We start from the raw sequence: 27,946 nt of genomic DNA, 5'->3' as shown, positions 1-27,946 counted from the left end.
CCGGCAGAACCCGTCTATAGACAACCCTTCCCGTTAATTCCATTAGTACTCAAGCAATGTAGCGAGAAGCGACATTGCTGGAGACACCCTTATTCGCAATATGTATTCAGAGAAAGAGGAGAAGAACATTTTGATTTATTGACAGTGGAACGCAGACCCTACCGCCTCGGGAATATCCGATCGGAGGCCAGGATGTTCATTGTAAAGACGAGCGATACTGGACCTCCACAAGTTTCTAGAAGCGAGTGATATGCTCGGAAAGTGTTCAGTAGAATATTTATCTGTGATAAACTGACTGTATGCGTTTAAATTGCTCTGACTTCGGCCCATTCAATGCCTGGACTCATGTGCCTTCATGTGAAACTATTCCGTGTTTTCGTCTGTGCCGTGACTTTAGCGTGGTTATGTAACTGGACCTTGTGTTGCTGCATTTCTGGATTGACCTTGAGTTTTAGTGAAGTCTTACCCGATTTCATTTTCATATCTGTGGCCTTTACTATTTTCGCATCCCTGTAAGAAAAGCAGGAGCCGGCGCCATTTAAAGGCATCAGCATGCACTCAGCATCATCGAATAAAAACAATATCAATAGTCAATTGCATTAATACACACATGCTCGACAGCCTGTTCACCTTCGGACGCTACATAGAAAGTTTCTCTAAACGCGTCCTCTCGCACCCGGTGTTGTCCCGCTGGCATTGCAGAATTAGGGTTCAGCATATGTTTGACTTCAGGTGAACAACGACACGCTGTCATAGGCGCCTATTTCAGGTCTAAAACGTTTATTCGTTTTGAGATAGGAGAGCGCGCGTTCTCACTTTTACCATGAGGCCGTGCACGTGCAGAATGAAATGGTAGCAACTGAAGAGCGTCAAGAAAGAGGTTAAACACCCAGCGACTGATGTATTCAAAGAATGGGAATGGCATGGAAAACGGAACTATTCCGACCGATGCTTGCTAAGTCTAAATTCACTACGTCTGTTCGTTGACCGTCAGACTGAGCGTTTTTAAATCGCTTAGTTATCGTATGACCGTCACGCATGACCCGCTTAGGGCACTGAGCTTACTGCATGAAGCGATTACTGAGCCGAAAGCCTTAAGTGGCTCATACCCCCGATGGTCTGAAAAATGCGGCGTGCGCTACAGAGAGTCATGTGGGCCAGCCACGCGCAGACACGCGTTCGTGCTCTGCTCACGCTTCGCTGTCTTGTTGCACACCTGGCTCCAACACCGCTCAGCATGCCAAAAAAAAAAGGCAGAGTTGATTAAGATAGAGTTAATTCAGGTACTCTTACCCACGACTTTTATTGTTAGGACGAACTTAATGAAGGCACAGTTAATTAATATAGAGGGTATTAGGCGCTCGAACCCACGGCCTTTCGCGGGAGTTGAACTCACGACCTTTGGTGTTAACTAGGGCACAGTTAATTAAGGTACACTTAATCATAGCGCAGTTAATTCAGACACAGATAGTTAAGGTAGCGTTAATTAGGGCACACGAACCTAGGACCTTTGGTGGGAGAAAACAAGTCATTAGGAGTAACAACGCATTCGGATGGGAACATCAAGTAAATTAATTAATGTCTGCTGAGCACGCAGGCTTTCGCCTTCACCCTCTTTGGCGCATGCTAAAGTGACTCAATTTTAATTGCTGCAAAATGGAAAATTGAATTGTACGATTTCATGTACTCCGGAGAAATTTTGACTACGTGGAGTTCCATACCATCTACGTATGCCTAAACCTTACTTTCGCTCGCTTCGAAATGCGGACACTACGTGGACGGAATCAAGCAAGTGACCTCCAGATCAGTACGGCAACCTCACAGCCACTGGGCTACAGCAGCGCGTAAAATGAACCGGTGCTTCCATACCGCACATTGAGTGGTCGCTAGGCGAGCAGGCGTATGGAGACTTGGACCGAAAGTTACTGCAGGTACGTGTTTTCAGCTAAAAAACGGAAATAACTGCCGATGATCTGCAGTCTCTCTAGTCCTGGGGATAAATGAATAGAACACTACGCCACAGGGCATCGCGACCGGTGCGTGCTTCTTGTAAAGGGAATGTATGTAATATGCCATTCCCATGCTGGTTCTCACGTACTGGTCAGACCAGACATTGCTGGAATCTTCGACTGCGTGAGAATGCGAGAAATGCTAAGGCCCTGGCAGCCCAGTGTCGCTCGTGCGGCTCCAGACCTCAATTAGACAGTTGTAACCGATGGTGTACAAATCTAGGGGTCAATTTCCACCGTAAATTTTATACACTCTAAAAAATTTCGTTAACTAATGTGCCAGTGTGGCAAACCTGGTTCTGCTTCAAAACGGACTACATTATTCGTCTGTTTGAATTCTGCGCGTGAAGTTCAGTAATGCTTCCGTGTGCTAGATGTGATGATTGCCACCTTCCGTGGAAGTTCTTGTTCTGTTCCCTGTATGTACAACAGAGTTACTTTCGCTCAAGAAACTTAATGGGAAGTGAGCGCTGGTTAGCGTCTGCCGTCCTGTCGCTATATTGTTCTCATACTTCAATTCTATAGAATCCATTCCCGAAGTCGCACCGTCTCTCTTAGGCACCATCTGTCACCACGCATTCAAATTCCCTGCATTTCGCGCTCGATACGTACGGCAGTTGCATCATCTTCATTATGGCACCGCCGAAGCAACATTTTCCTTCAATTACGAAAGACTTCTTGCCGTTGTGCGACGTTTGAGAGAGCGAATGAACATCCTAACCACATTTATTTATTTATTTATTTATTTATTTATTTATTTATTTATTTATTTATTTATTTATTTATTTATTTATTTATTTATTTATTTATTTATATATTTATTTATTTATTTATTTAATTATTTACTTATTTATTTCCTCAAAGGGTCTCTTGTTCAGACATTACATGAGGGACGGGGGGGGGGGGGGGGGGGGGGGGTTAGTGACGCAGAAAGATACTACAAGTCACAAGTTACAAAGGGATATTTTCGATGAGTCGCTTGAATGCAGTGTAGTGAATGAGAATCGCTAGGGAAGTGAAGTAATACGATCATCTAACGGTGCATAAAACTGGAGCTTCGCTCACCGGGGCCTGGGCCTCTGAAGAAATCTCGGAGCCCCGTGTGAGAACTACGGAGCCGTTGTTAAAGTTGAGCTTTTGCTACGTTAAGCGTGATGTAAAACTGACGCTGCCTCGTAGCATGGCGTCGTGTGCGCAAGCAGCTCATCGTGAAGGTCGCTCTCCAAACCCTTTGCCACTGAAATTACTGGTATCGACGTAGTTATGAATAATGAAAGGAACAAGAATTGGCGTGATGTAGCGTGCTTCGTTATAATAGAGCAAGTTGAAAATTTCAGAAACAGAAATAAAACAGCGGGTTACGAGAATCGCGCAATGCGGCACCATGGTGGCGCCGCAGTAACACCATTAAAAAGTATTTCTGCCATTGAGAAGGAGCTCGTGGGTTCGATTCCTCAATTCTATGGCCATATTTTGTAACGACCGTGACACTTTCATCTGGGACCCCTCACTGCGGCGTCTCTCATAGCCACTGTATTCCACTTAAAGTTAGGACGCCTAAGCTTAGTTAGTAGGTCAAATAATCAACAAATATACATTCAACTACTTAACTGTCATAATGGATTAGCTAAGTCACCAGTCCCGTCTTGTGCTACAGCGCGCGGAGCGCTGACGATGCTTGCGACTTCAGCCTCGGTGGTTTCTCACCTGAGCCTAGCCTCGCACGCACCGATTGATGCGCATCGAAGTGCGAGGTATCGCGTTGTATTGTACGCGCAATAAGACTTGCAAACCGATGACGATAACCAAAGAACGAAGCATTTCATGTTTTCTGCTGCTACAGCGCATTTGACTCATGGGAACACCAAGAAAAAACATGAATAAATAAAGAAGGCGGTTCGTTTTGCACTGAATAAAAAAGGTGACCAAAAAACGGAACAATTATTTGGACAACTACAGACGATATGACAACGTATTCTGCGCTAACTCTCCACGCCAGAGGTAGAAGTGCTTAAACTAAAATAAAAACCGATAGTGTTGAACACAGTATTGTACGTCTTCACCCAGTTAAACAAAAGTGGGTGTCCTTATGCCACAAGCACCACTTCAGGACATTTAGAAAATATTTGTGTTCATGAATGAGAACGCAAGAAAGCAAATCCTTTACTCCCTTTTTTGTTTTTTGCTTTTGCCCAGGTCCCGCTCTCGTTGATGTCGCTGTGCATGATGCTGTTCAACGTACTTCAGGTGAACGTCTCGTTTGAACGTTGTCTGGAGTTCGCAGAACTTCCAGCGGAGGTGAGAAGCTTTCGGTGCGTTCCGTGCGAACTCACTCTTTGTCGACGTGTCATGCTCACAGGCGAAGTACTCGTCAAAATGGAAAGGAAGCACTTCACCTTCATGGGAAAAAAGTAAAATCTAAATATACCTTGAGGCTGCGATAGAAACGATGCTCCAGTAAACAAAAAATAATAGGATAGAGATGGCTAATTTTGCTATATGAGCGTGTATGCTTTGCTATAGGATAAAAGTCAGTCCATTGTCTGAACATTTCTGAACAAAAATTATATGTGCGTATTATCAACAGCAGGCGAGGCCCCATAGCTCGACTTCAAGTGCCTCAATTGCTCACGTGCCTCAATTGCAGCCTGGCCACCTTCTGATTATGACAACAACCTATCTTTTATGTGTGTCCTCTGCCGTGCTTTCAGATAGGCTTCGAGCATTGCAATAATAAGTCGGTGGTTAATTACGCTATACGGGTTTTTTAGGTGCCCAAGCCATCAAATCCCAGAATGGTCTACAATGCACATCTTTTAATACACAGTGGAATATGAACCAGTCAATAATTTTTGGTTCCTAATGGTAAATGTAGCTAAAAGTTGATTTCGCGTAACAAAATAAGAGAGAATATTCTCTTCTCTAGAGGGCCGAGTGTACAACGAACGATAAATATTTGTGTAGCAGTCACTTTTTCTAAAATAACATCTAGTTGGGAAGCCACCATACCAATAATTCTAGTGAACGTTTGTCTCAGCTAAGGGTGTTTCCCGCGCAGAGTGATGCTCCGGCCACCCAGAAGACAGAGCAGTCCCTGTGCAACTGGCCCAAGGAAGGAAAAATCGAATTCCAGAACTTTTCTGCATCGTACAAGCCAGGTGTTCTGCCCAATGTGCTCACAGGCATCACATTTCTCATTAAACACAAGGAAAAGGTATGTTTACCAGTCTTGCAGTATGAATGGGCGTCACTTTAATAGCACTAACTCTGCTCACGGACAGTAACATTCAACCACCCCTTTATAAAAATTTTACAACAATGATTGAGGAAAATTATGGAGCACTTGTGCACCTCTATACACGCAAGAACTTGGATCTGTATTTTGATAATAGGCGATTAGTATAGAAATGCTAAGTATTATCAGACTAGCAAAAATGTGGCGTTTTCCTTAACCAGCAGTAGTTCAGGCACATTCGCGTAAAATATGAAAACGACGTAATGAATGCTTGTGCACGTAACCTCCGCACAACCAGCACAACTGCTCTGGAGGTTGCCAAAAAAATGTGTGATAATTCGAACAAGATGTGCACCATATCTGATGGAACCTCAAGATACTGGTAACATTTAACACTGTTTGCACAAAACAACTTAGCATTAGTATCATTTTACATGCATTCGGCGCCGCACTAAACGAGAGACTTAACGAAATTGAAGCTATGGAAGCGTTGCAGTGGCGATCTTTTTTATCTTTACAACATCTGGCACATGTAAGCAGCATCGAGATAGGAACAGTGAGATACAGTTTGGAAATTTTGTTATCAGCATATATTTAATTACCTCTTATAAATCGGGAGTAACGTCTGCTTCCGGGCTAGTCGGTACATGGCTTTTAGAAATGGTTTTAGCTGTAAAAAATAAGACGTGGACAACAGTATACAAGACACATGTGCGCCTGTCCGTGTCTTTTATACTATTGTCCGCGTCTTAGCTTTTGCGCCTAAAATCATTTCTAATAGAAATGGGAAGTTCACGTGGTTTTTAAGAGCCAATAAAAAGCAAAGCGCGGAAAATAATTTTAACATCACTTATAACTTATATACAGGTATTTCAGGTAGCTCGACTCGAAGCAGAACGGCTCATTATTCATACGCTCATTTCAATATCATAAAATTCTGGTTTAAACTTTGGAAACGTAAAGCAAACGCAATATCAGCGTTTTGACACGCCGTAGAAGAGTTTCATGTTGTGAGTTGAGAAAACCATTTACTTAAAAATTATTTACTACAGTAATTATTTTATCTGAAATATATGTTATTATGTTAGCATGAATTTACGCACAAATTTACGCACTGTGGCCAGCATTAAAGGCAAACATTTTTTTTTCTCGATGGTAATTGGTATTTGGGCTTTATGGTGTTTATCAGGAACGCTTCTTCGTACAGCAAAAGTAGCCATAATCTTTCTCATCTATAAATGTGGTGACAAGCACACAGCAGTTAACTTACGACTACTACCAGTCCTTGGGCCATCTTCAAGAGGGTTTAGGAATTGTCATCATGCCTATCTGATATGATATGCAGAGAACTAGCATTGCTGACCGCATATGACATACATGACGCGGAACGAAGACGCAGAGTAATTTTTCTATGGATCTGTTTACAGACATTAGCAAGGCTTTTGACTGTGTTAACAACAGCATTTTGGCAATGAAGCTGTCATGGTGGGGACTACGTGGCGGAGCTTTTAGGAGGGTTATTTAATTATTGGAAACAGTGTGTACGAAAACACGAACCCCACTAATCCTTCCTACCTATAGTTAGCTGACTGTACCAATGAAGCCCATTGTGGCCACTGTTCTTTAGCTTATGCATAAATGACATTTTAAATGCGAGCAAGCTGCTCGCTTGTGTATATGCCAATGTTTAACAGCGTGGCATTGCTGGCAACGACAAAAACAACTTGGTACGTAAACGTAATGAACTTCTTGTCAAAGAATGCAGGTGCTCAGCGAAATGAAGCTAAAAATAGCCCGACTTTAACATTTTCACAAGCTTCTTAATACCGCCAATTAGGCTATCAAATTATCATGTCTTTTTGTGCACCTATCCCTGAGGACATACTGTCTGCTCAACGAACGTTAATACCCGTTAAAATAAAGCCCAGTTACATTAAGCTTTATTTTCGTCACATTTAAACCGCTCCTTTCTAGTCTGTCCTCGACAGGAAAGAACAATATTGATCAGGTGATTGTTTTGCAGAAATGACTCCTACGCTGGTACTTTCTGGCTGTAGGTCCTAGGAAAGAAATTTACCCTTGAAATATACGATATAATTCCTTCTTTTTACGAGTGCCTTAACTGATTTTAGTACTTCCGTGCTGGACACGGCAATTTTCAGAACATTCAGCTTCCTTCTATCGCAAGCTACTACTTCACTTACTCATTGTCCTTAACCTTGATCCGCGCAGCGTTTTTGAATGCGACGCTAGTTCAAATCTTTAAAACACAATTTGCTCATTACGAGTAGCCAAATCAAAGTTTTAAAGCATTTTCAAGAAACACTGTTAGGAGTACATTTCACCTAACTATAGACATTAACGCTGTGTAGAGATATTACCTAGCTGTTTTACGTTCCTTTGTGCTAGTGTTACACGTTAATTTTAATGCGATTAGCATATTTTGCCTACTTCCGCATTTTGAGACTGCGTACCTGTCTAGACTTTTACGCCGACCCACTGACCCAAGTTATCGACCCGCTCCCGCCACTACGTATGTGCTCGTGGGCGTGAGGCCCTCGTGGCCTTTTCATCATCTTCATGAAACCTTCGCCTTATGAGTCTGGTCATGCAGCCGTCGTCATGTCTTCTACGCAGGTCCAGAGAACCGAGTTGTCGTATAGCTTAGCTATAGCTTTTCGCTATAGAGCTATAGCGGCAGCGTCACCAGGGCGCGATGCTGTCGTGGTGGTTAATTGCATCGTCGTCATCCGATGTTTGTGATCCGTCTTTCGTCTTGCCGGTGTCATCATACCATCGTCATGCATTATCTTTCATGATGCCATGGTGAGGCCGTCGTGGTCGCTTCCCCGTCGTCACTGCAGCTTCGTCTTTTGATTCTCGCCAGGCCGCCGTCGTCATGCATACGTTCTCATGCCTTCGTCGTGGTGCCATCGTGGTCGTTCTGTCGTGATCATTCTAACTTAACTGAAGCATAACTGCGAGTCGGCCTAGTTGGAACAGATTCATCTTAAAACTTCTTGTGCGCAAACAAACTTTGTCACGCCGTTGTCGGCATTCCATTGTCGTCGCAAATCCGCTCTCATGCCATCGTCACGCTGTGATTTAGTGCCGTTATCGGCACGGAAAGTAATCACATTGGCATCACGCCGTTGCCGTCATAGCGCATTTGTCACACTATCGACGCCGTTCCTCCTTCATAATTCTTTGTAATCGTGTTGTCTTCATTAAGTAGTGATTATTCCGCCATAGTCGCGCTAGCTTAGCCATTACATCGTCGTCCGACAGTCGCTATCATGCATCCGTCGTCATACCGTCCGCGTCCTAACGTCCTGGTCGTGTCATTGTCGTCAGTCCAGCATCTTCATTCAATTGTCGTCATGCGATCGTTGTCATACACTGGTCGTCTTCATCCCATTATCCTCAAGCCGTTGTCGTCGCGCTGCCACCGTTATGCCATAAGCAACATTTCAGGATGACCATGTTATCGTCATCGCGACGTCGTCGTCCCACAGCTTCGGTCGTTCCATTGACGTCATTCCTTCTTCATCATTCCATCGTCGTCACCGCGTCGTCGTCATGCTCATGAATGACCTTGGCCAGCAAGAACCTTAGAAAGGTGCGCCAGTACCGGAGACATTGTCCATCGCACACTGCCGAAGCAGCGCAAGTCCCAGAAGGATTTTAACTAGCGTGTAAGAGGAAGCTGTAGCTCGGGCGCTCCTATCTGAATACGTGTAGAACGAGAATTCGTTTTTCTCGGCAACCACTGCACCGAATTTGATGAGGTTTCTTGCATTTAAATGAAAAACTTCAAATCTGGAGGCTATTGGTTTCTAATTCTTTATTAAGGTTGTAAAGTTCTTATTACAAATTGTCAAAAATCAAAAATTTTCAAAAACGACACCATGAAGTTTACAACTCTGTGACTAAGCAACGAAAAATGACAATACAGTTCTGTGAATTGCATCAAATAGAACATCTAAAGCGGACAAAATTGATATGCTACACAAGAATCTCAAAAAACATTTGTAGTATGGAAATACAGCTTTTGCAGAACCCTTGTAAACAAGGTAAGAAATTCACGTAAGATGTAACATGACATATCGCATTTGTCCCTTTTAGTGATCTAATGGATTCTGTTTACAGAACCGCTATATCTTTTTTGATGCATAGCTATAAATTTGCGAACATCGTGCTTCTGTTTTTTTTTCATACTTTCGTATTTTTGAAAATTCTTGCAACAAAATTCTTGTCCTAAATCGAAATTCCGCTTCCAACAGTAACTAGAATTTAACTTTCTCTCTCAAGTGCAACAAATTTCAATCGGTCCAGGGGTTATCTCAGAAAAACGTTTTTGTGTTTTACATGTATTTGAATAGACGCGTCTGAGTTGGGCTCGAGCTAAAGCTTCCTCTGAAGTGCGGGCTTATTGGCGTGGCATTTTGGAGTATTATTGTAGGGCACACAGACGAGGACGCAAAATAAAAAAGGCACATGAAGACACGTGTCTGTCTCTTTGGCGTACTTCAGAATGTTCTCAATAGATTTTAAATAAACGTGACCTCAGCAATACGGCCTGTCGCTACACTGCTTGCATGCTAATCGCTTTACCCCCTACAGTATTCGACAGATGGGTTCTGCCGTTATGGTTTTTTCTATATAGTTAGTCAGAAGTGAATAAACACAACGTATTGCAACGTTTATTTTTCACGTCGTTTACTATGAGAAAAGAAAGTGTACGATACTTTGTGAAACACCCTTAGAATGTTTGCGAAATAGTTACGCTCGCTAATGATACGTTCCTTCCTTCCACTGGCATTTACAATGTGTCCTAGGCCTTTGTCAGCGTTCTGAATGCAACTTTTAGCCTGCCTTCTTTTAGCCATACTTCTTTTAGAAAATGAAGCAGCTTTGGCTCGATTTCAGTGCTTTGACGCGTACGCTTTCAGGTCGGAGTGGTGGGCCGCACCGGAGCGGGGAAGTCGTCAGTGGTGCTCGCACTTCTGCGCATGCTCAAAGCCTCAGAGGGTCGCGTCCTCATTGATGGCGTGGATATCGCCGACGTTCCCCTCCGCAAGCTGCGAAGGAGCATCACCGTTATCCCACAGGTAAATGCGAGATGCCGATAGTCAAAAATTCGTCGCTGTTTATAAGAGTGCTACAGTAGAGCGCTTACGGCCCGCTTCGGTCAGACCTGCACGTGCTAGCACTTTCCGCACAACCGCTTAGCGGAAACGCTAATGCGCATGCGCACAGCACTCACGCTGGTAGCAGTCGCACCGATCTAACCGTTTGCAAAAGTGTCCTTCGCATGAGCAAGAAAGGTATGTTCCTACCGATACTGCGTAGGTTTGCAAATTTTGCCGTACCGATACGTGGTCCACGTGCGTCTTTGTGTTACTGGTTTTAGAATGAAACCTAAAAGTCTTAGCTAATTTTTTGCAGATCACGTCATCAATACTCAGCCGAAGGTAACACTTCCGTCAGGAACAATCAGCTTTTATTTTCTAATTAGCCCTAGAATTTTTGTTGGCAGAGCACAAGCACTTTAACTGGCCGCGGACTCTAGCTGAGGTGGACGAGAAGCGGTGATATATGACCGATTAGAATAGTGGGGATATGCTTTGTTTTCCAACCAGATTTTGTGGAGTAGCAGCAGCATCGAAAACGGCGCGCACTATTTTGCAACTCGTCCCGCGTCCACCTGGAACTTCGGTCGTTTTTCAGCCGAGCTGATAGCGAAGTCGCTCGTGTCTCGGCAAGACGCGCTTATCAAGAAATGCAAAACCTACGCACTTCCTTGCAGCGCCTCAGTACGTCAAATCTGAGGGGAGCGAAGCGTATGTGGGGTTCAACTAAAGCGGTCCATTCGGGCAGCTGCTGCGAGCGCTAAAATCGCTCGCCTTGCGTATAGTCGGCATATCTGAGATATAACACGGTGCGCAAGTTTTTGAGACCGTACCAATCGCCAAAGAAAAACGAATAATTCGGCATACAGGTAGCGTCCGATATAGCGTTTTGAATGCACGGATGATGATTACGGGAAAACGCTAGGGTTGTGCGTTGCTGCTCGCGCCAGGCACTAAAAGCACGTGATTAACCACGCTTACGATAAACAATCCTATCTACCGTGCCTGTTTGAAAACCAGCAGCTTTCTTTGGCTGTTTCGGTCGTTTTCGAGATCGTCGGTGGCCGGAAGTTGATGGTCGTTGAACTCTCACCGCCAACGCAAAGGACGCGTGATCTAGACGGACCTAGTAGCGGGCCGCATTGGCCGGCGAAGGACAACTCATGCCTTCTTGAGGCGCGCCTACGGTAGCGCCAGATCGTTGAGTCAGTCAAAGACTGTTGTTCTAACCTTACCTAATCTAGCGTAACTGTACTCACTCCAAACAGCATGCACCTTCAACAGCATTGTTACTTTAATAAGTCAATACCTTTCGAGAACCGTTCGGTTATTCACTTACTATGTTAACAATCATCCTCGATGGTTTCTGTACGTTTTTATGTGTACTTCTCATCTAATCGCCTAATTCAGTAGTGTTGTGCTGTCTCGTTCTTTAACGCAGTTACCAATTATTAGCACAATCGTTTACGATTCTACTGTCATTGTTAGTATAATCTCATGATTTCTCAAGAAGAGTGCAATTCTTTATCAGAGCACAGAGCCGAGTCCCTATTCGTTCGATAATTCTTTCGCTAACTAGACAAAGCTCGCTGACCAGTCCTGAAATGTCACTACTGCGTCTTGCAAAACATCGACCCTTTGGACATATTCGACGAGAGGTGCGGAAAAAGTAAACAATGCCTCGTATCAAAGCATTGATGAATTTGTTGCGCCACCAAACTTCAAAAAATCGCGGCGACTATTTTACTTTCCCACCAATTGTGCGTCGGTCGTCTTGCAGCTCACTCTCGCCGCTTGCGTTTCCAGGGTGATGAAAAGTGGTACAAGCATATTGCAGTATAATTAAAGAAATCTGAGCCCACCTAAACACTTCTTGCGAGTAGGGAATGCGAAAGCATTAATTTCCATTTCGCCGCCGCTGAGCGGTGCCTCGAGTTTTGCGCTGCGAGTAACGTTCCCTAGAGGTAGGTGCTGCCCGAGCCAGTAGCGCGGCATGCCATCAACGTCCTGCGCGACGAAGCACTCACCCCTCGCGCTACACTTGGCACGCTGGTGCAGCACATGGTGTTACGGTGTCACCCTTCCGCCCGCTATGCTCCGTCGAGGCGGCCTCGTGACGTGGCATCGCAGCCAATGGGAATTCATGTGTCGTTCCGCTGCTCCAGACGTACGCGCCCGTGTTGTCTTAGTTTTTCTTTCGAGCCACTTGACGTTTTTGCATCAATAACACCCAGCAACTGACCCTCAGCTAAAATGTCTTGATTTATAGGGCGGTGGCGCTCGAGGTGCTGCATTTTTTACTGAACGGACTACCGAGCATTTCAATGGGGCTTTTGACCACTTAATTCTCTGAGAGTGTGCATCACATCTAGAGGCATTCAGTTGCTGTAAATTAACAGTGAGCACAACTGAAACCTGGTCATTGCTGTAGCAATCCTCTGAATCCTAAAAAAGAAAAACTTTTTTACGCCACTTGTCTAACACTGACCACTGCCTTAACTCTTGCGAATGACACCCCTCAGTAATGATCTTAAGTTGTGCGAGGGAGTATATAATGAATCAGGTGCTTTCAAAGATGTCACGAATATGTCCGCTGCTGTGGCTTACTTGTAGCGTTCGAAGTGCTTTGCCTTTAGCGCGCAGTGTGAGCTTGAATTAAGCAGGCAGTGCAATACTATTGACCATAGTATCCTGCAATAATTTTCTGCTTAGAGCCTACAAGAGAGTTCAAAAGGCTTTATGTATGAGGCATAGCCCCACTATAAGGCTTGGCTTTCAATATCAGGAAAAGTTTAACAGAGGTGCACCCTTATATTAAAATGTATAGGAAGAGATTACATTACTTATCCTCTAGCTGTTCTTTTCTTGGAACCCTGTGGGGATCCAATACAGTCGCTGACAACAGGACCTCCTTTTGGAAAACATATCTTGCACTTGTACATTTCTGAACTATTAAAATGACTGTTGTGTGTTGTATTTCTCTTGATTATTTCATCTGACATCACTATACTACTGCGTTTCATTTCTCTTGTGTTCGCTCCTCCTTATGCAATACCCAAACAGCAGCCTTTAAAGGGTAATAAATTATTATGATGATGAAAATGCTGGAACAAATAAAACAGAGCACTTAGCCCGTACTAAAGCAATAATTTGCTGTATAGAGCCTCAAGAAACGCTTCCGAAGGGTTGAATTAAAATATATGTATATATAACTTGTATATAAGTTTTTGCATTCTGCTTAGCAAAATTTAGCAGAGATAGCCTCTTATAATAATGTCAAGGAAGGCAGCAGGCAATTTGACGTATCTACTTCTTGCAGTTATTTTCTTGTGGGAGGGAGGGGGGGGGGAGGGACACAATAAGGGTCACTCGAGAGCTAGTAGTCAAGGAACTTTTTATACGACACTGTCATCCGTTATCGGCCATCGGTGGAACAGTTCTGTTGTAACGCCAATCGCTATCATTAACAGCATGTACCTGAAGTCTTGCCAGTGAGGAAACGTTGTTATCTTGGACGAGTACGGGCCCTGTTTCCTACGTAGAAATACGCGTTTGGTTTTATGGCTGGGACGCACTGAGAAAAATTGTTTGTCCAATTTTCAGGACCCAAGCATGGTGAGGGGCACACTGCGAATGAACCTGGATCCTACAGATTCCCACACAGATGGAGAAATCTGGCAAGCGCTCGAGAAAGCACACCTTGCAAAAGTAGTCGCCGGTGACGTCAGGGGGCTGCTTCTGGAGATTACGGATGGTGGCAGCAACCTTAGGTGATCAAGGTTTCTAGCTAAGCTGTTATAAAACTTGTTTATAGTTACCACCATAATGCCGTATGTTTTAGATGTCATTCCAGCAGAAATATATTGCCAAATCAGGGCAGAAGCTGTAGCATATTCGTACAACTATTGCTTAGAATGTCACAAACCGAAAAACTATATGCACTCGAAGAACAAAAACAGTTGTGATAACTCTTTTTTGAGGAGTACTTCAACTGTAAGCTGCCCTTTCACCGTTTCTTGAGGTGTCCGAACGAGCTGGTTTATTCTCATTATGAACAAGCCGCGGAAGCGCATTCCAATGTGAGAGCAAACTGAAGAGTTGTAGCAACATGTTCTGATTGTGAAGTTGGTTTTTACGATACCTCCGGAGAAGTAACTGCTCCAGGCTGCACGCCATCTCCGGTGTCTTCTGTTTTCTTTTTCTTTAATTTGAGCACTGGCTGACATTGCATGAAATGGTCTGACAATCGGGGCTACTGGGCTGCTACGACATCTGTCAATGGCGATGCGCGAAGCCGCCAACGCAAGAAGTTTCTGATAATGGCTATTGCTATTAAATAAATCAACGAAGGCACCGTACGGACGTAGTCAGGCTGTGACATTACGTGTTAGAACTAAGCGCGCGCACAATCAAACCGATATAGGACGTTTGTGTCGCGCACGTCTTGTGAGAAAGTTGTGATGTGGTTCAGAAAGACGGAAAACTGGGGGAGTTGCTACTCGCTCTAGTATAACGCTACGCTAGACGCACTGTTACAGGTAAATGTCGCAGAACCCATCGAAGATTATTGTCATGAAAGATGGAGCGAAGAACAAAGCAAAATACACAGTTCCTTGCCTTACGCCGGGGTAGAAAGAAAAAGAAGAACAAAAGTAAATGAGAAATACAGAGCAGAAGAAGATCAAGAGGGTAACACATGTGCAAGGCAAATCAAAACACGCTGAAGTATATATAATTGTTTGCCCAGGCAGTTGTGCGAAGTAATCGCACAATCTTCTTTGCTGTCAACCGGCAAGGCTACTTTTGAATTTTCTGTGCCGGAAATTATGATTGCTCGTCGTGCACTCCTTTGCTCAGGGGATGCCAGCGTTGCACTCTGTGTATCCAGTACATACATTGCACTTTAAGCAGATGTGTGCTGGTTGCCTAAGAGTACACGGATGACGTTGGTCAACGACCGTAGCACGTATACGACTTGTCTATCCGCAGTTGGTACCTCATTAGCACGTGTGGCGCACAACGTGTTTCTTTGACAGCCTTTGCGTACGATAGTGCAGGCCATTATTTGGAACACTTAGCAGTGTCGGCTTAGGTCTCCGATGTGTCCTCAAATTCAATGCGTGCGCCGCTGGGGATAACTACTGGGAATGCAGACGTCACCTTCACAGCAGCCGTATTCTGCCTATGAGACCGTCGGTGGTGACGTCGGCGATGCGGCACAACTCCAGTGGCGTCTCCACACGTCGAATTTTACAACGATGCTGTTAGCCTCCATTTGGTCGAGGTGTTTCGTGGCATCAGCCTCAGGAGAAAAAAAACACCCATCAGTGACTGAAGCGAAAAGTGCATATATTCTTTATCACGCGTACAACATGCAGCACAGAATTAGTTTCAATAAAGAACAAGCACAATACTAACATCCAAACTACGTCATTGATGATAAGGCGCTCCTGCCAGCAATGCGAAGCACATGCACCTATCCATTTCCCGGTAAAGATTACTCTTGCGCAAGCTTCCACGGCGATGGCAGCTTACGATGTGAGGAGTGACGTCACTAGTCTTTCATATTGTTACGGAAGGATGAACGAAGAGAGGAAGAAGATCGCGGGACGCTGGCGGCTGCGTGTTGTTGGTGGCCAGCCATCTTAACTACTCTGACTCAATATATATATATATATATATATATTGTAATGACAATCCTCTATACTCCCAACATTACCGTAACATAGGGGTGAGAGCTGCAGGGTACCACGGCTGGAAACGGATCTCCACAGCGGGCGTCGCATCACCGTCTGCACCATGAATGACGGTGAGCACTCGGGATCAACGTCGTTGCCGCCTCCTGCGTCACCGTCCCATGCTACGTCGCTGTCACCTTCGGTTGTCGTTGTGCAACCCAAGGATCCTGGAACTTTCTGCGGGACCAATGGCGCCGACGTTGAAGAGTGGGTGGCCATGTACGAACGCGTGAGTGAACTCAACAAATGGTACCCTACGCTTCTGCTAGCTAACCTGTTGTTCTACCAAAGAGGCACGGCAAAGGTGTGGTACGAAAACCATGAAGAGGAGCTAACCAGCTGGGACCAATGCAACTAGAAATTGACAGATTTTTTTGGCAAACCAGCCGGCCGTAAAATTGCCGCAAAGCAGGAACTGGCCTCATGTACCCAATCCCCCACGGAGTCCTATGTCTCGTACATTCAGGACGTGCTGGCACTTTGTCATAAAGCCGATGACGACATGACAGAAGCTGAGAAGGTTGGGCATGTGCTTAAGGGCATTCCTGACGACGCGTTTAATCTGCTCACGTGCAAGAGCTGCTCTACAGTTGATGCAGTCATTAAATAGTGCCGACAGCTCGAGCAGGCCAAAATCCGACGCGTCTTGCAACGATTCGCCAGACTTCCTAATGCTGCTGCAACGTCGACGTGTGACGATCAACCCGCACAGCAGCATGCGTCGCCATCCGAGGACGTGGTGCGAATCGTTAGACGTGACCAACATGCGATGGTGCTCGCAGCTTTGTGTTCGCATAGCCCTGATGCTACCACATTTTTATTTCCCCTCGTACAAGCCATCGTTCGCCAGGAACTTGAAAACATTGGTTTGCAGTCTGTGTGCTGTCGCCAATCCCACAGCTAACGAATGCCCTTCAACTATTCTCGCTCCACCCCGACGCTTCTCTCCGCGTTATCGCAACCCGACTGAATGGAGAACTGCGGACGACCAGACGATATGTTTCACCTGTCGCCGCATTGGTCATGTCGCCCGATACTGTCACAACTACTGGCCCTGAACACCTCACACGCCCACCAACCTGAGCCGTTTTTATGGAAATGCCCGCAATGTTTCGCCCACCGCCGAGTCTAACCGCGCCGACAACCTTTCCGGAAAACTAGGAAATGCAGCCCTCGGAGATGGCGCTGCATTGCCGGCTACTGCTGCAAATCCTCTGTCTGCGCCCACGATGAAAAGTGTAATAGACGTTAGAATAGACGGCGTGCCTGTCCAAGCACTCGTTGCCACTGGAGTCCACGTATCTATGATGAGTACTAGCCTACGTAGACGTTTAAAAGATGTCCTCACCCTAGCACCTGCCCGAGTGCTTCGTATGGCTGACGGCGGCGTGCTGGTTGTTCTTGTAATGTGTACTGCGCGTTTAAGTATAGCCGGCCGCCCCACTTCTGTTCTCATTGCTGTGATCGAGAACTGCCTTCGCGACGTTATCCTTGAATTGGACTTTTTATATCCATTCATTCTGCTCTCATCGACTGCGCGTTCAGTTGGAACTGCCTCAAGTCGCCGATGCTCCAAGCACCACACCACTGCACTTGTGTTTGCTTCATAATGTGCGTCTGTCACCCGAGGCAGTTACGTCACTTTGACCGCCCAGCCACCGGTTCCTGACGCTGAATATGTGCTTCGCCCCATCATCGACGTGCTTTTGAACCGGAACGTAGCTGTCCCACATACGCTGGTCACGGTTACTAATAACGACGTCGTTCTACCGCTTCTGAATTTCAGCTTGTGCCCTCAAGTGATTCCGGCCAGCATGTTCTTGGCCAGTGTTTCTAATGGTTACAAATTTGATACTGAGAGTCTGAATGCCGAGAGTGGTTTATTAGCACCAATTGCAACTCACAGCTCTGGTTCCCTTACGGATGACTTCGCGAAAATCATTGCACCTGACCAGGCCTCTGCACAGGCCACGCACATACGTCTCCTGCTTGTATCGTACAGTGACATCTTTGATTTCGGCGACAGGCCTTTAGGCCAAACATCTGTTGTTCAGCACCGTATAAACACTCGAGACACGAATCCTATTCGTCGGCGACCCTATCGTGTATCGCATGCTGAACGTCGAGTCATCCAATCATAAGTGGACAAAATGCTCCGCAAAGGGGTCATCTAGCCATCAGCCAGTCTTTGGGCTTCGCCTGTCATCCTTGTGAAAAAGAAAGATGGTACCGGGCGTTCTTGCGTCGATTATCGCTACTTAAACAAAATCACGCGAAAAGACGTCTACCCACTACCACGCATCGATAACTCCTTGGACTGCTTGCACAGAGCTAAACACTTCTCGTCCATCGGTCTTCGATGGAGATTCGATGCAGATGGCAGATTTCAGTTGATGAAATGGACCGCGAGAAGAAGGCCTTCATCACGCCGTGTGAATCTCAGTTCAAAGTCGGGCCATTTGGCCTATGCAATGCTCCTGCGACATTTGAACGTATGATGGACTCTCTTCTGCGATGCTACAAATGAACCACCTGTCTCTGTTACTTTGACGACGTCATTATTTTTTCTCCCGCGTTCGGCAGCCACCTTTGCCCACTCGCTGCCATTCTTGCGTTCTTCCCCAAAGGCGGCCTCCAACTGAACTCCTCGAAGTGCCAATTCGGGTGCCGTCAGATTACCTTGTTGGGACACCTCGTTGACGCAGCCGGTGTCCAACCAGATCCGGAAAAAGTTCGCACCGTACGCACTTTCCCTGTGCCATGTTCTGCTTCTGACGTGCACTGCTTCGTCGGTCTGTGTTCTTACTTTCGCCGTTTTGTCAAAAACTTCGACGACTTTGCTTGGCCCTTGAAAGATCTTCTAAAGAAGAACACGCCATTCTCATGAGGCCCGGAGCAGGCTCACGTGTTCGCCGCTCTCATCGGATTTCTGACCACTCATACAATATTTGCCCACTTTGATCCATCTGAACTGACCGAAGTCCACACTGACGCAAGCGGCCATGGCATCGGCGCTGTTCTCGCCCAACAAAAGAATGGTACCAAGTGTGTGATAGCTTACGCCAGCCACCTGCTGTCACCGAGCGGGAGTGCTTGGCTTTGTTTGGGCTGACGCCAAGTTCCGGCCATATTTGTACGGCCGCACGTTTTCGGTCATTACAGACCACCACGCACTCTGCTCGCTGTCTTCGCTCCGGGACCCGACAGGGCGGCTTGGTCGCTGCGCTTTGCGGCTCCAGGAATTTGCGTTTGTTGTCGACTGTAAGTCTGGACGTCCGCACAGGGACGCTGACTGCCTCTCTCGTCGACCCATGGATCCCCGGAGCCCGCTGCGCATGATCCGGGTACCTGCGTGATGGCTGTTACTCATATGACCGACATGCGCGCTGAACAACAACGCGACTAATCCTTACAGCTCATCATCGCCGGAGTGCAATCAGGCAGCACTGACGCCACGTGCCGCATGTTCGTTCTGCACGACGGCATCCTCTACCACCGCAATATCAACCCTGAAGCCCCTGAGTTGCTCCTTGTCCTTCCTCGTCATCTGCGATCCGTCGCTCTTAAACAATTTCCCGATGCACCGACAGCGGGACAGCTTGGCGCTTTGCGTACATACGACCGCGTACGACCCCGGTTCTTCTGGCCGGGTCTCTACCGCTCCGTGCGTCGTTATGTCGCAACATGCGATTTGTGTCAGTGCCGGAAGAAACCTCCCTTGCCACCTGTCGGACGACTCCATCAAATTGAAGTTCCCTCTGAAGCCTTCTTTCGCGTAGGCCTTGACCTGCTTGGCCCTTTTCCGACGTCGGCTAGAGGGAATAAGTGGATGGCCGTCGCTACTGATCACGCGACACGCTACGCGATAACAAAGGCGTTGACGACTAGTTGCGCAACAGACGTCGCCGATTTTCTCCTCTACGACGTCATTCTCCACCACAGTGCACATCGACAGTTACTTACAGACCGCGGCCGCTCGTTCTTGTCACGAGTTGACGACGACCTCCTCCGCTCTTGTGCCACTGAGCACAAGTTGTCCACCGCCTACCACCCACAAACGAACGGTCTTGCGGAACGTCTCAGCCGCACAATCAGAGATGCTGTCGATGTACGTCTCCAATGACCACCTCGACTGGGACGCCACGTTGGCCTACTTGACGTTCGCGTATAACTCGTGCCGACATGACACCACAGGATATTCACCCTTTTATCTTTTGTATGGTCGCGACCCCACATTGCCGTTTGACACCATCCTCCCTTCTGTGCCACGTGTTGCAACTGAGTACGCTCGGGAAGTCATCGATCGCGCTCACATGGCACGTCAAGTCGCCCGATATTGTTTATAAACCTCGCAGCATACACAAAAAGAGCGTTATGACCGGTGCCTTAGCGATGTTAAGTTCGCATCAGGTGCTTGGGCACTCCTTTTGTCGCCATGTCGTCGGGTTGGCCACTCCAAGAAGCTTCTCTCTCGCTACACAGGGCCTTATGAAGTCCTTCCTACGTCAAGTTAACGACGTAAATTACGAGATTGCGCCGCTACAGTTTGATGCATCCTCAAGTCCGACGCCTGCTGACGTCGTCCACGTTTCGCGGCTGAAGCCATACTTCGCTCGTAATTCTTCGCCTGCCACGCGCCGAGACGGCGCTTCACCACCCAAGGGTCCTGTTACGGAAGGATGAAAGAAGAGAGGAAGAAGAAGATCGCGGGACGCTTGCAGCTGCGTGTTGTTGGTGGTCAGCCATCTTAACAACTCTGACTCACGATATATATATACATATATTGTAAATACAATCTTCTATACTCCCAACATCCCCGTAACAATGTATAAAAAATCAGCATAGTGACTAATTTTATTGTTGTTGCGGCACCGCTATGGGTAGGCAAAACATAGGACTCCGGAGGCCAGGAGTCCTATGTAGTCCTATGAACATGGCCAGGAGGAGCCACAAAAGGAAAAAACGTCAATACGATCAGTGGAGGCTTGCTGCATGCCAAAATCTATACCACGCGGTACAGATCGTGTTTGTATTTAATCTTGGCCAAGAATGTAAAGAAAGTGCTCGCGCAACCCATCACAGTGTATCACAGCTACCATAATGCGATTGTTACTACCATTACTCTAAAGCAATAAAGCACTGCATACCCATTTCAGCAGTTGCAGGGATGCTTTTTAACAGTTTCGCTGGACATTCACTTTCGCAGGGCCGGGATGACGAGTCAGTTTTTTTTCTGCACCATTTCTCTGAGGATAGCGTACTTGTTTGAGGGCAGTCTTTGGAAGCGGCGTCATGCGAGCCATTGCAGTTCGAGCACTCGAAGATGGTTTCACGGCAAATGTCTTTTCTGTACATGTTCTGCGCGCACGAAGCAGAAAGCATTCAGCCTGCACACACGGCCTTGTGGCACTGAAGTGGTTTTGGAAAAAATCGGCGCCTAAGCCAAATGAAGCTTCGGTGTCCATTGCTATAATTTATTTAAACACCTGCTTACAAAAAAAGTACAATCCGCAATTTGAAACGCAAGCGAGAAACAAGTCGATCTGTGTGAAGTGTGTCGAACAGACCAGCAGAGTGTGAGTCACCTTGTCCAAATGCAGAAGTTTCTTATCCAAGTAGATATGTGATGCGCGTCGTCTGTTTTTTGGGGGAAAAGATGAACTCCTACATTGCTACCTTTCCCCCCCAATGACACGCATAATATACAAAATAATTATTTCGACTTCCGTCTTTTTTTTTCATTTTCGGGCTTGTGCGCGGTGGCATCAAGACTAATTTGAGAACTACAAAGCATTCAATGCATGTCGTGATAGGAGACCACCTTTCGCTTCAAGTCTGAACCTGGAGCGGCTGTTTCTCGACACCGCCATTAGGTGGCGAGCGCAAGGTAAAAATTTAAAGATTTGCTATTTGTGACTTGGAGTCGCAAATAGCTGCTAAGCTGCTAAGTGTCGGGCTCAAGTTCCCAATCGGGATCAGTGGACAGACGCTCCTGAATCATTTCACGGGACGTCGTGTCTTACTATTTCAAGTGACAAGTACGAGCGCCGCATCATAGCTCTAGCTCAGAATTCCGCTACAAAAGCATGAGAGCCATGTCGAATAACGTAAGCAGCTAGCTCTGCCTGAGAGCGCACCATGAACGCAACGCAGCGCAGCCAAGACATGCCTTGTTGCGACAAGCAAGAACCGCGTAAACATCCGAATTCCAAACTTCCAGTCACCAAATTCGTCACCGATCGTCAAATGTCCGAAAAGATGAAGTAGCGGCCAAAACTTGTCTCATGTTTTGTCCCGCAATATTTGTAGCACGTGAAAACTTCGGTATGAAGTGAAGCAGCGCGAAGGCGACAAGGGCGGGTATCGAAAACAAGCACAGCAAGATGAGCGCTAAACCGCGAACTGAAAATTTTCTTGAAAGAACAACCAGCTTTAAAGCACGTGGAAAAACACTAACAAAGACCAAGAGGTTGATGGGCACGCGTACAGCCTATAAGTACAGGTGTTTAATAAATATAGCTCTCAAGTTTTATTAGACCGAATGACGCTGCACTGACAGATTTATCTTCTTGTTTAGCAATGCAGTACGCTTCTACAACCTGTCTCTTTTTGTGAATTTTGCGAGAAAAAAAACAAAAACCTGATGTCTTGTGACACTATAGGTTTCTGAAGCACGCTTTTGGTTTTCGTTGGTGGTTGTTGACATGATATAAAGATGGTTGTTCCTTCAATATAATTTTCAGTTGGCACTTAAGTGCTCGTACTGTTCGTTTTCGATTCCTGTCCTCGTCTTCTTCGCGCTGCTTGAAGATATGTTAAAGAGGAACGAACTCGGCAAATCAAGTTGTCGAAAATGTGAATTCTAGAATTTTCGAGTTTTCTGCCCAAACGTATGCATAATCAGTTAGCTGCGCTTCGAGGTTGTGACTTTAGATGCATTGTAAAGCATCTGACTTTGTTGCGCTTTCTATGAAACCATAGAAAACAATTAGAAGCTATTTTTCAACTTTTCCAATGTGTACACGAAAGAACAATTGAACAATTTCTTGTATTGCAGGGCTTTGTCTCCTTAAAAGTTGCGGCACGTCCATACTAGTCGAATGATGTGTCGTTCACTCGTGCTTTCTTAATAGTGTCGGCAGAGTTATGCAAGCGTACAGCTTAATAATTAGTTTATTACTTATGCGTTATTCTCTATCGTTTTTTGCTTTATTTCGTTATGCATCATATCACTTTGTTTTAAAACATGCTTTGTAATTCACGCGCGTCGAAAGGAAGTTTTTAATGTCTTTTCGCTATGTTTCATTGACCAGTGCCATCGTTATCCCGCTAGTTGTACCGATTGGCAGGCATCCTCTTGTGCTGCAGTTTTCGTTTCAGAGCAGGTGTGTGAAAACTAGACCAGATGCACGATACAGCGCGTTTAACTAACGCAATTCAATGCAATACATCCACCCTCTGGCTCTGAAGTTCTTCAGAAAGTTCAGAACTTCAGAAGTTCACCACTAGAGGAACTTTCGCGCTAAAATCATTCAGTGACCACATGTATAGGACAGCTAGCAGTCTTCATTTTTAGAGCTGGCGATTGCTTTCCAATGTACTCTCTCTTTAAGTGTGTCCTGTGCAAACCCACTAACTTCCTTTTTCTTTTATGGCAGACAGGTATTCTGCGTTCAAAAAGTCATTTTGTCACATAAAGCACCCACTGTAGTGGCGTTACTCCGGAGTACGCGCATCGAAAATTTTAGGTGGTGTTTGTTAATATCCTGTCACAATGCGAAAATATATGTTTAACAACTTTTTGTAGTGTTCTTACACTACCTATCAGTAGCAACTTTAGAGGTTAACTGAGACCAATTACTGACAAAGAACAAATGTGTTGTTACATGTGAGCCTGAACGAGAATACTTGAGGTGTCCACGAGATTGCTGGAGTACGGATCTCCATGTGTCCCCCCTCATTTTCACATCCTGACGGCGCAACCACACTGTCGACGCACGCAGACATAACTACAAAAGTTATCTCTAGTGATCTTAATATCAAGCTCAATATCGGCAGACATACACGTGTTCAAAAGTTACAGGAGTAGTTGTTGGCCACGTAATCTACTGTTATTCGTGTGATCTCAACATTCATCGTCTCCTGGGCCCCGTCAGGCTGTTTTCTTGCAGCTTTTAGCCCAGGAGTCCAGCCAGGATTTGTGACGTCATGGTTCAAAGCGCCTCGATCCTCCGTCGGGAAGGAGGTGTTGGCTCTCTAATTACAATTGCACGCCCCGCAGTGTGGGTCAGCGGCAGCTGGTGTGCCTGGCCAGGGCCCTCCTGCGCGGATCCAAGGTTCTTCTGCTGGACGAGGCGACGTCACAGATGGACGGCGACACAGACCGCCTGATCCAGGTGGCGCTGAGGGAGGCCTTCGCAGACTGCACGCTCCTCACCGTCGCGCACCGCGTTCACACAGTCCTCGACTACGACAGGTGAGGCGGAGGCGCGATTCCGGCGATAGCATGTGTGACCCGCGTGCGGACTCCGTTCGTAGGCACCTGACGTTTCTCTCAGCCGTGTGATCGTGATACACTATACAGGAGAACTCCGGACTCTTTTGCCGTTATAACATTAACTCGCCAATGGTTTGGCGCACTTGTGACAATGGGATGCCTTGTGACAATGCACAATTACGGGTCAGATTGCCTAGTTCGATGCACCTTCTTCTCAGTATTTCTGCATGCGAGTTACTACGCGAGTTACATGCTGCGGATTTCTATCGGTGATTCTGTAGATGGTATTTCTGTTGTGCTAAAGATGCAAGTCGCATTTTAGATTTTAAACGTACGGAGTGTCGCCTAGATAAACGGCAGCGCCAGGTACGCATATCCCTTATAGCTATAGACCACTAGCTCGTTTGCCCTGAAAGTTAAATTATAGGGTTTTACGTGCCAAAACCACTTTCTGATTATGAGGCACGCCGTAGTGGAGAACTACGGAAATTTTGACCACCTGGGGTTCTTTAACGTGCACCCAAATCTAAGTACACGGGTGTTTTCGCGTTTCACCCCCATCGAAATGCGGCCGCCATGACCGGGATTTGATCCCGCGACCTCGTGCTCAGCAGCCCAACACCATAGCCACTGAGCAACCACGGCGGGTGCCCTGAAAGTTCACGCACAGGCCGCATTTCGTAGTGGGTTCGATTTATTACCACGTTTGGGCGCATTACTTGAAGGTTTCATGACAACAAAATAAGAACTGCATGACAGCTGCGGTGAGGCCGTAGTAAAATTGCCCAATCTACTCGGGTCGGTCGGCCATGAATCGGGCGATACGAGGGTTCAAAAAATAAATAATTAGGGTAAAATAATTTAACCGATATGATTAACGACGCGTTCTCAAATTAAAGGTTAGATGATAATAATATGAAGTGAAAGTAGATAAATGTTACCGTAAACAAATGCAAAAATTCTAAAACATAGAGCATTGATCAGCATGCATCTATTCTTGTCTCGCACATTGGAGAGGATCACAACCGTTGCCAATCGGTATGTAGCCATTTTTTCGTCAGTCCTCCGTAATCGGTATGCGCCACTGTGACTCGAGGGGCATAGAATCCTTGCGTGTATTTGTTTTGTAACGTGTAGCTCTTTGTGCAAATTAGGTGCAATTTGGTAGAGTGCGTATTGTGATGTGTGTTATTCCGACGTCCCATGTGATATAATATCTATCCGTGCAAGCTGACACTTCGTTATCGTTGCAAGTCCCCACACAGTAATGACCTCGGGCAGAAGTTAGGTAACGAATGCATGTAAGTAACTAACATTTCGAGCGTTGTCTGTTTGTTTTTATTTTTGATTTCCTCTCTTGCAGAATACTCGTGCTCGAAGACGGGAAAGTTCGAGAGTTCGACTCCGTGCAAACGCTGCTTTCGGACACGTCTTCTGTCTTCTACAGGATGGCTGCTGAGTGCGGCATCTACAGCGCTGGAAGGGAGCCAGATCTAATCAGTACTTGCTTGTGACAGACTGATCTCATACCAGTTTTCATTTTTTCTAAGTTCGGCAGTAAGGTTTGTCTTCACGTTGCGTTAAGTGTTAATTATGATAAGCAACTTTATAAGGTCCTAGAAAACGGCGTAAATAATATTTGACAAATGACATTCTTCGGCAATCTGCTTGCAAACGCACTACAAATGTTTTTTTCGTATTTTACCACCCCTAGTGTTGCGCACCATTGCTACACCCCTCTCTACCCCATCTCTCTCTTCCCCTTGTCCATTACCGCAGCGTTGAGTAGCCAACCGGACTCTTGAGTTGGTAATATCCCTGCCTTCCTCATCTCTCTCTGCCTCTTTCTCTCTCTCCTACACCCCTGGAGGTGAATAGCACGAATAAACATGAACAGATCATTAATAGAAACGTTGCCTCAAAATCGCCTGTGACTATGCCAAAGCTATCACTGTAGTGTGGATATAAAGCACCGAAGTAGTTGTAAAAGCAAGAAATATATATATATAGTTTTTTTGCCGGGTGGCTGAATTACCCATCTCCATCCGAAGTGTTTGACCCAATCAGGGGTTTCATATGGGTTTTAGTTTCCGTGCGTCGGGGTCAGTTCGGGCAAACGTATAATTTTTGTACGTTTATGTGTTCTCGTGCGAAATGTGTAAAAACCGGCGACCAAGAACAACTTTTTAAAAGCGACACGCTCAATAAAGTGCAACTAAAGAACTGGGAAAGGGTGAAGTGGCAGGGACAGGGCACAATACTGCTGCTTGTAATAGTGACGACATGCAGAGGTGCGGCTGTTTCAACCCTGTAACGCCAAAACGCAGTTCTACACCAAATAAAGTTACAAAAACTTGTTCGACTTTATTTCTTGGCATGCACAGTACATTTACATATAAAAAACAACTAAATAGCAATTTAGGTATAAACTAGATAATATCGCGATTATTTCATCGGCACTTGCTTTGCTGAAGTACCCGCAACTGAGCACTCACACGAGTGTATCAAAAACAGCACCATAGGCTTTGCCTAAAGTCTTCCATGCTGAAATGAGATCTCTCAGGTATCGAAATAGCGTATCGTGTGCATGATGCGATTGGTATAACAGGCTTAAGCAAATGTAGGACAAGCACACTCCGCGAATTGCCCGGAATACATCTGCCGCCTGTTCTATTTTGTTCCTCCCTTAGATAGCTTGTTCATTTTGCGTCGTTGTATTTAATTATCTGTATTTAGACTCAGTTTATTATCATGTAATAGTGGAGCTCTTTTCTGGATGCGTTATTCCTTTTCGATTACCTTCGCGTCGAAGGCAGACTAACCTAAGCAGACTTATCGAGAAAAGTTGAGGCCTTGCTGCCATTGAGTTCGGTATGTGTCAGTGAGTGAGGGAGTGGCTTTATTAAAAACTAAATCAATGAAAAGAAACAATAAGAAAATACACTTGCACATGGATCCACTACCCAAGCATGAACATTATTCATGAGCCCGTTGTTCCTTCTAGAGCCGTACAGCCTCGTGCAGACGGGCCCGTGTAGAAGGGCTTAGTGTAGGACGAACACCATTCCTTATAGGCCTTATCGTCTGCACTGCGGAACGACAGTCCCTGGAAGGCCTTCTGCCTATGGGCGGCCAACGCTCGGCAATAGGAAGCCTACAGCTACCTTCACAAGCTATTCTGCAGAAAAATAGTAAAACAGACGCAGACATTTCAGAATTCCAGATTAAGCATAACATCCACCTTGCGCCTACGTGAAAGCTTTGTAGATTGTATTGCACACTTAATGATCATATTATATGATGTCATTACATTCTCTAGATGCTAAAGATAACTA

General features: G+C 45.8%; 1 protein-coding gene across 1 annotated transcript; it reads left to right on the top strand.

Moving 5' to 3' along the window:
* Positions 1 to 8,833: 8,833 nt before the first annotated feature.
* On the top strand, positions 8,834 to 26,937 carry LOC140213330 (ATP-binding cassette sub-family C member 2-like). Its single transcript, XM_072284578.1, has 5 exons — positions 8,834 to 8,863; positions 10,197 to 10,355; positions 13,980 to 14,146; positions 24,396 to 24,590; positions 25,975 to 26,937. Exons 1-5 carry the CDS (start codon positions 8,834 to 8,836, stop codon positions 26,123 to 26,125), a joined length of 702 nt encoding a protein of 233 aa, XP_072140679.1. The 3' UTR covers positions 26,126 to 26,937.
* Positions 26,938 to 27,946: the final 1,009 nt, after the last annotated feature.

Source organism: Dermacentor andersoni, chromosome 9, assembly GCF_023375885.2.
Source record: "Dermacentor andersoni chromosome 9, qqDerAnde1_hic_scaffold, whole genome shotgun sequence".
Classification (NCBI taxonomy): domain Eukaryota; kingdom Metazoa; phylum Arthropoda; class Arachnida; order Ixodida; family Ixodidae; genus Dermacentor; species Dermacentor andersoni.
This window is presented reverse-complemented; position numbering and strand designations above follow the sequence as displayed.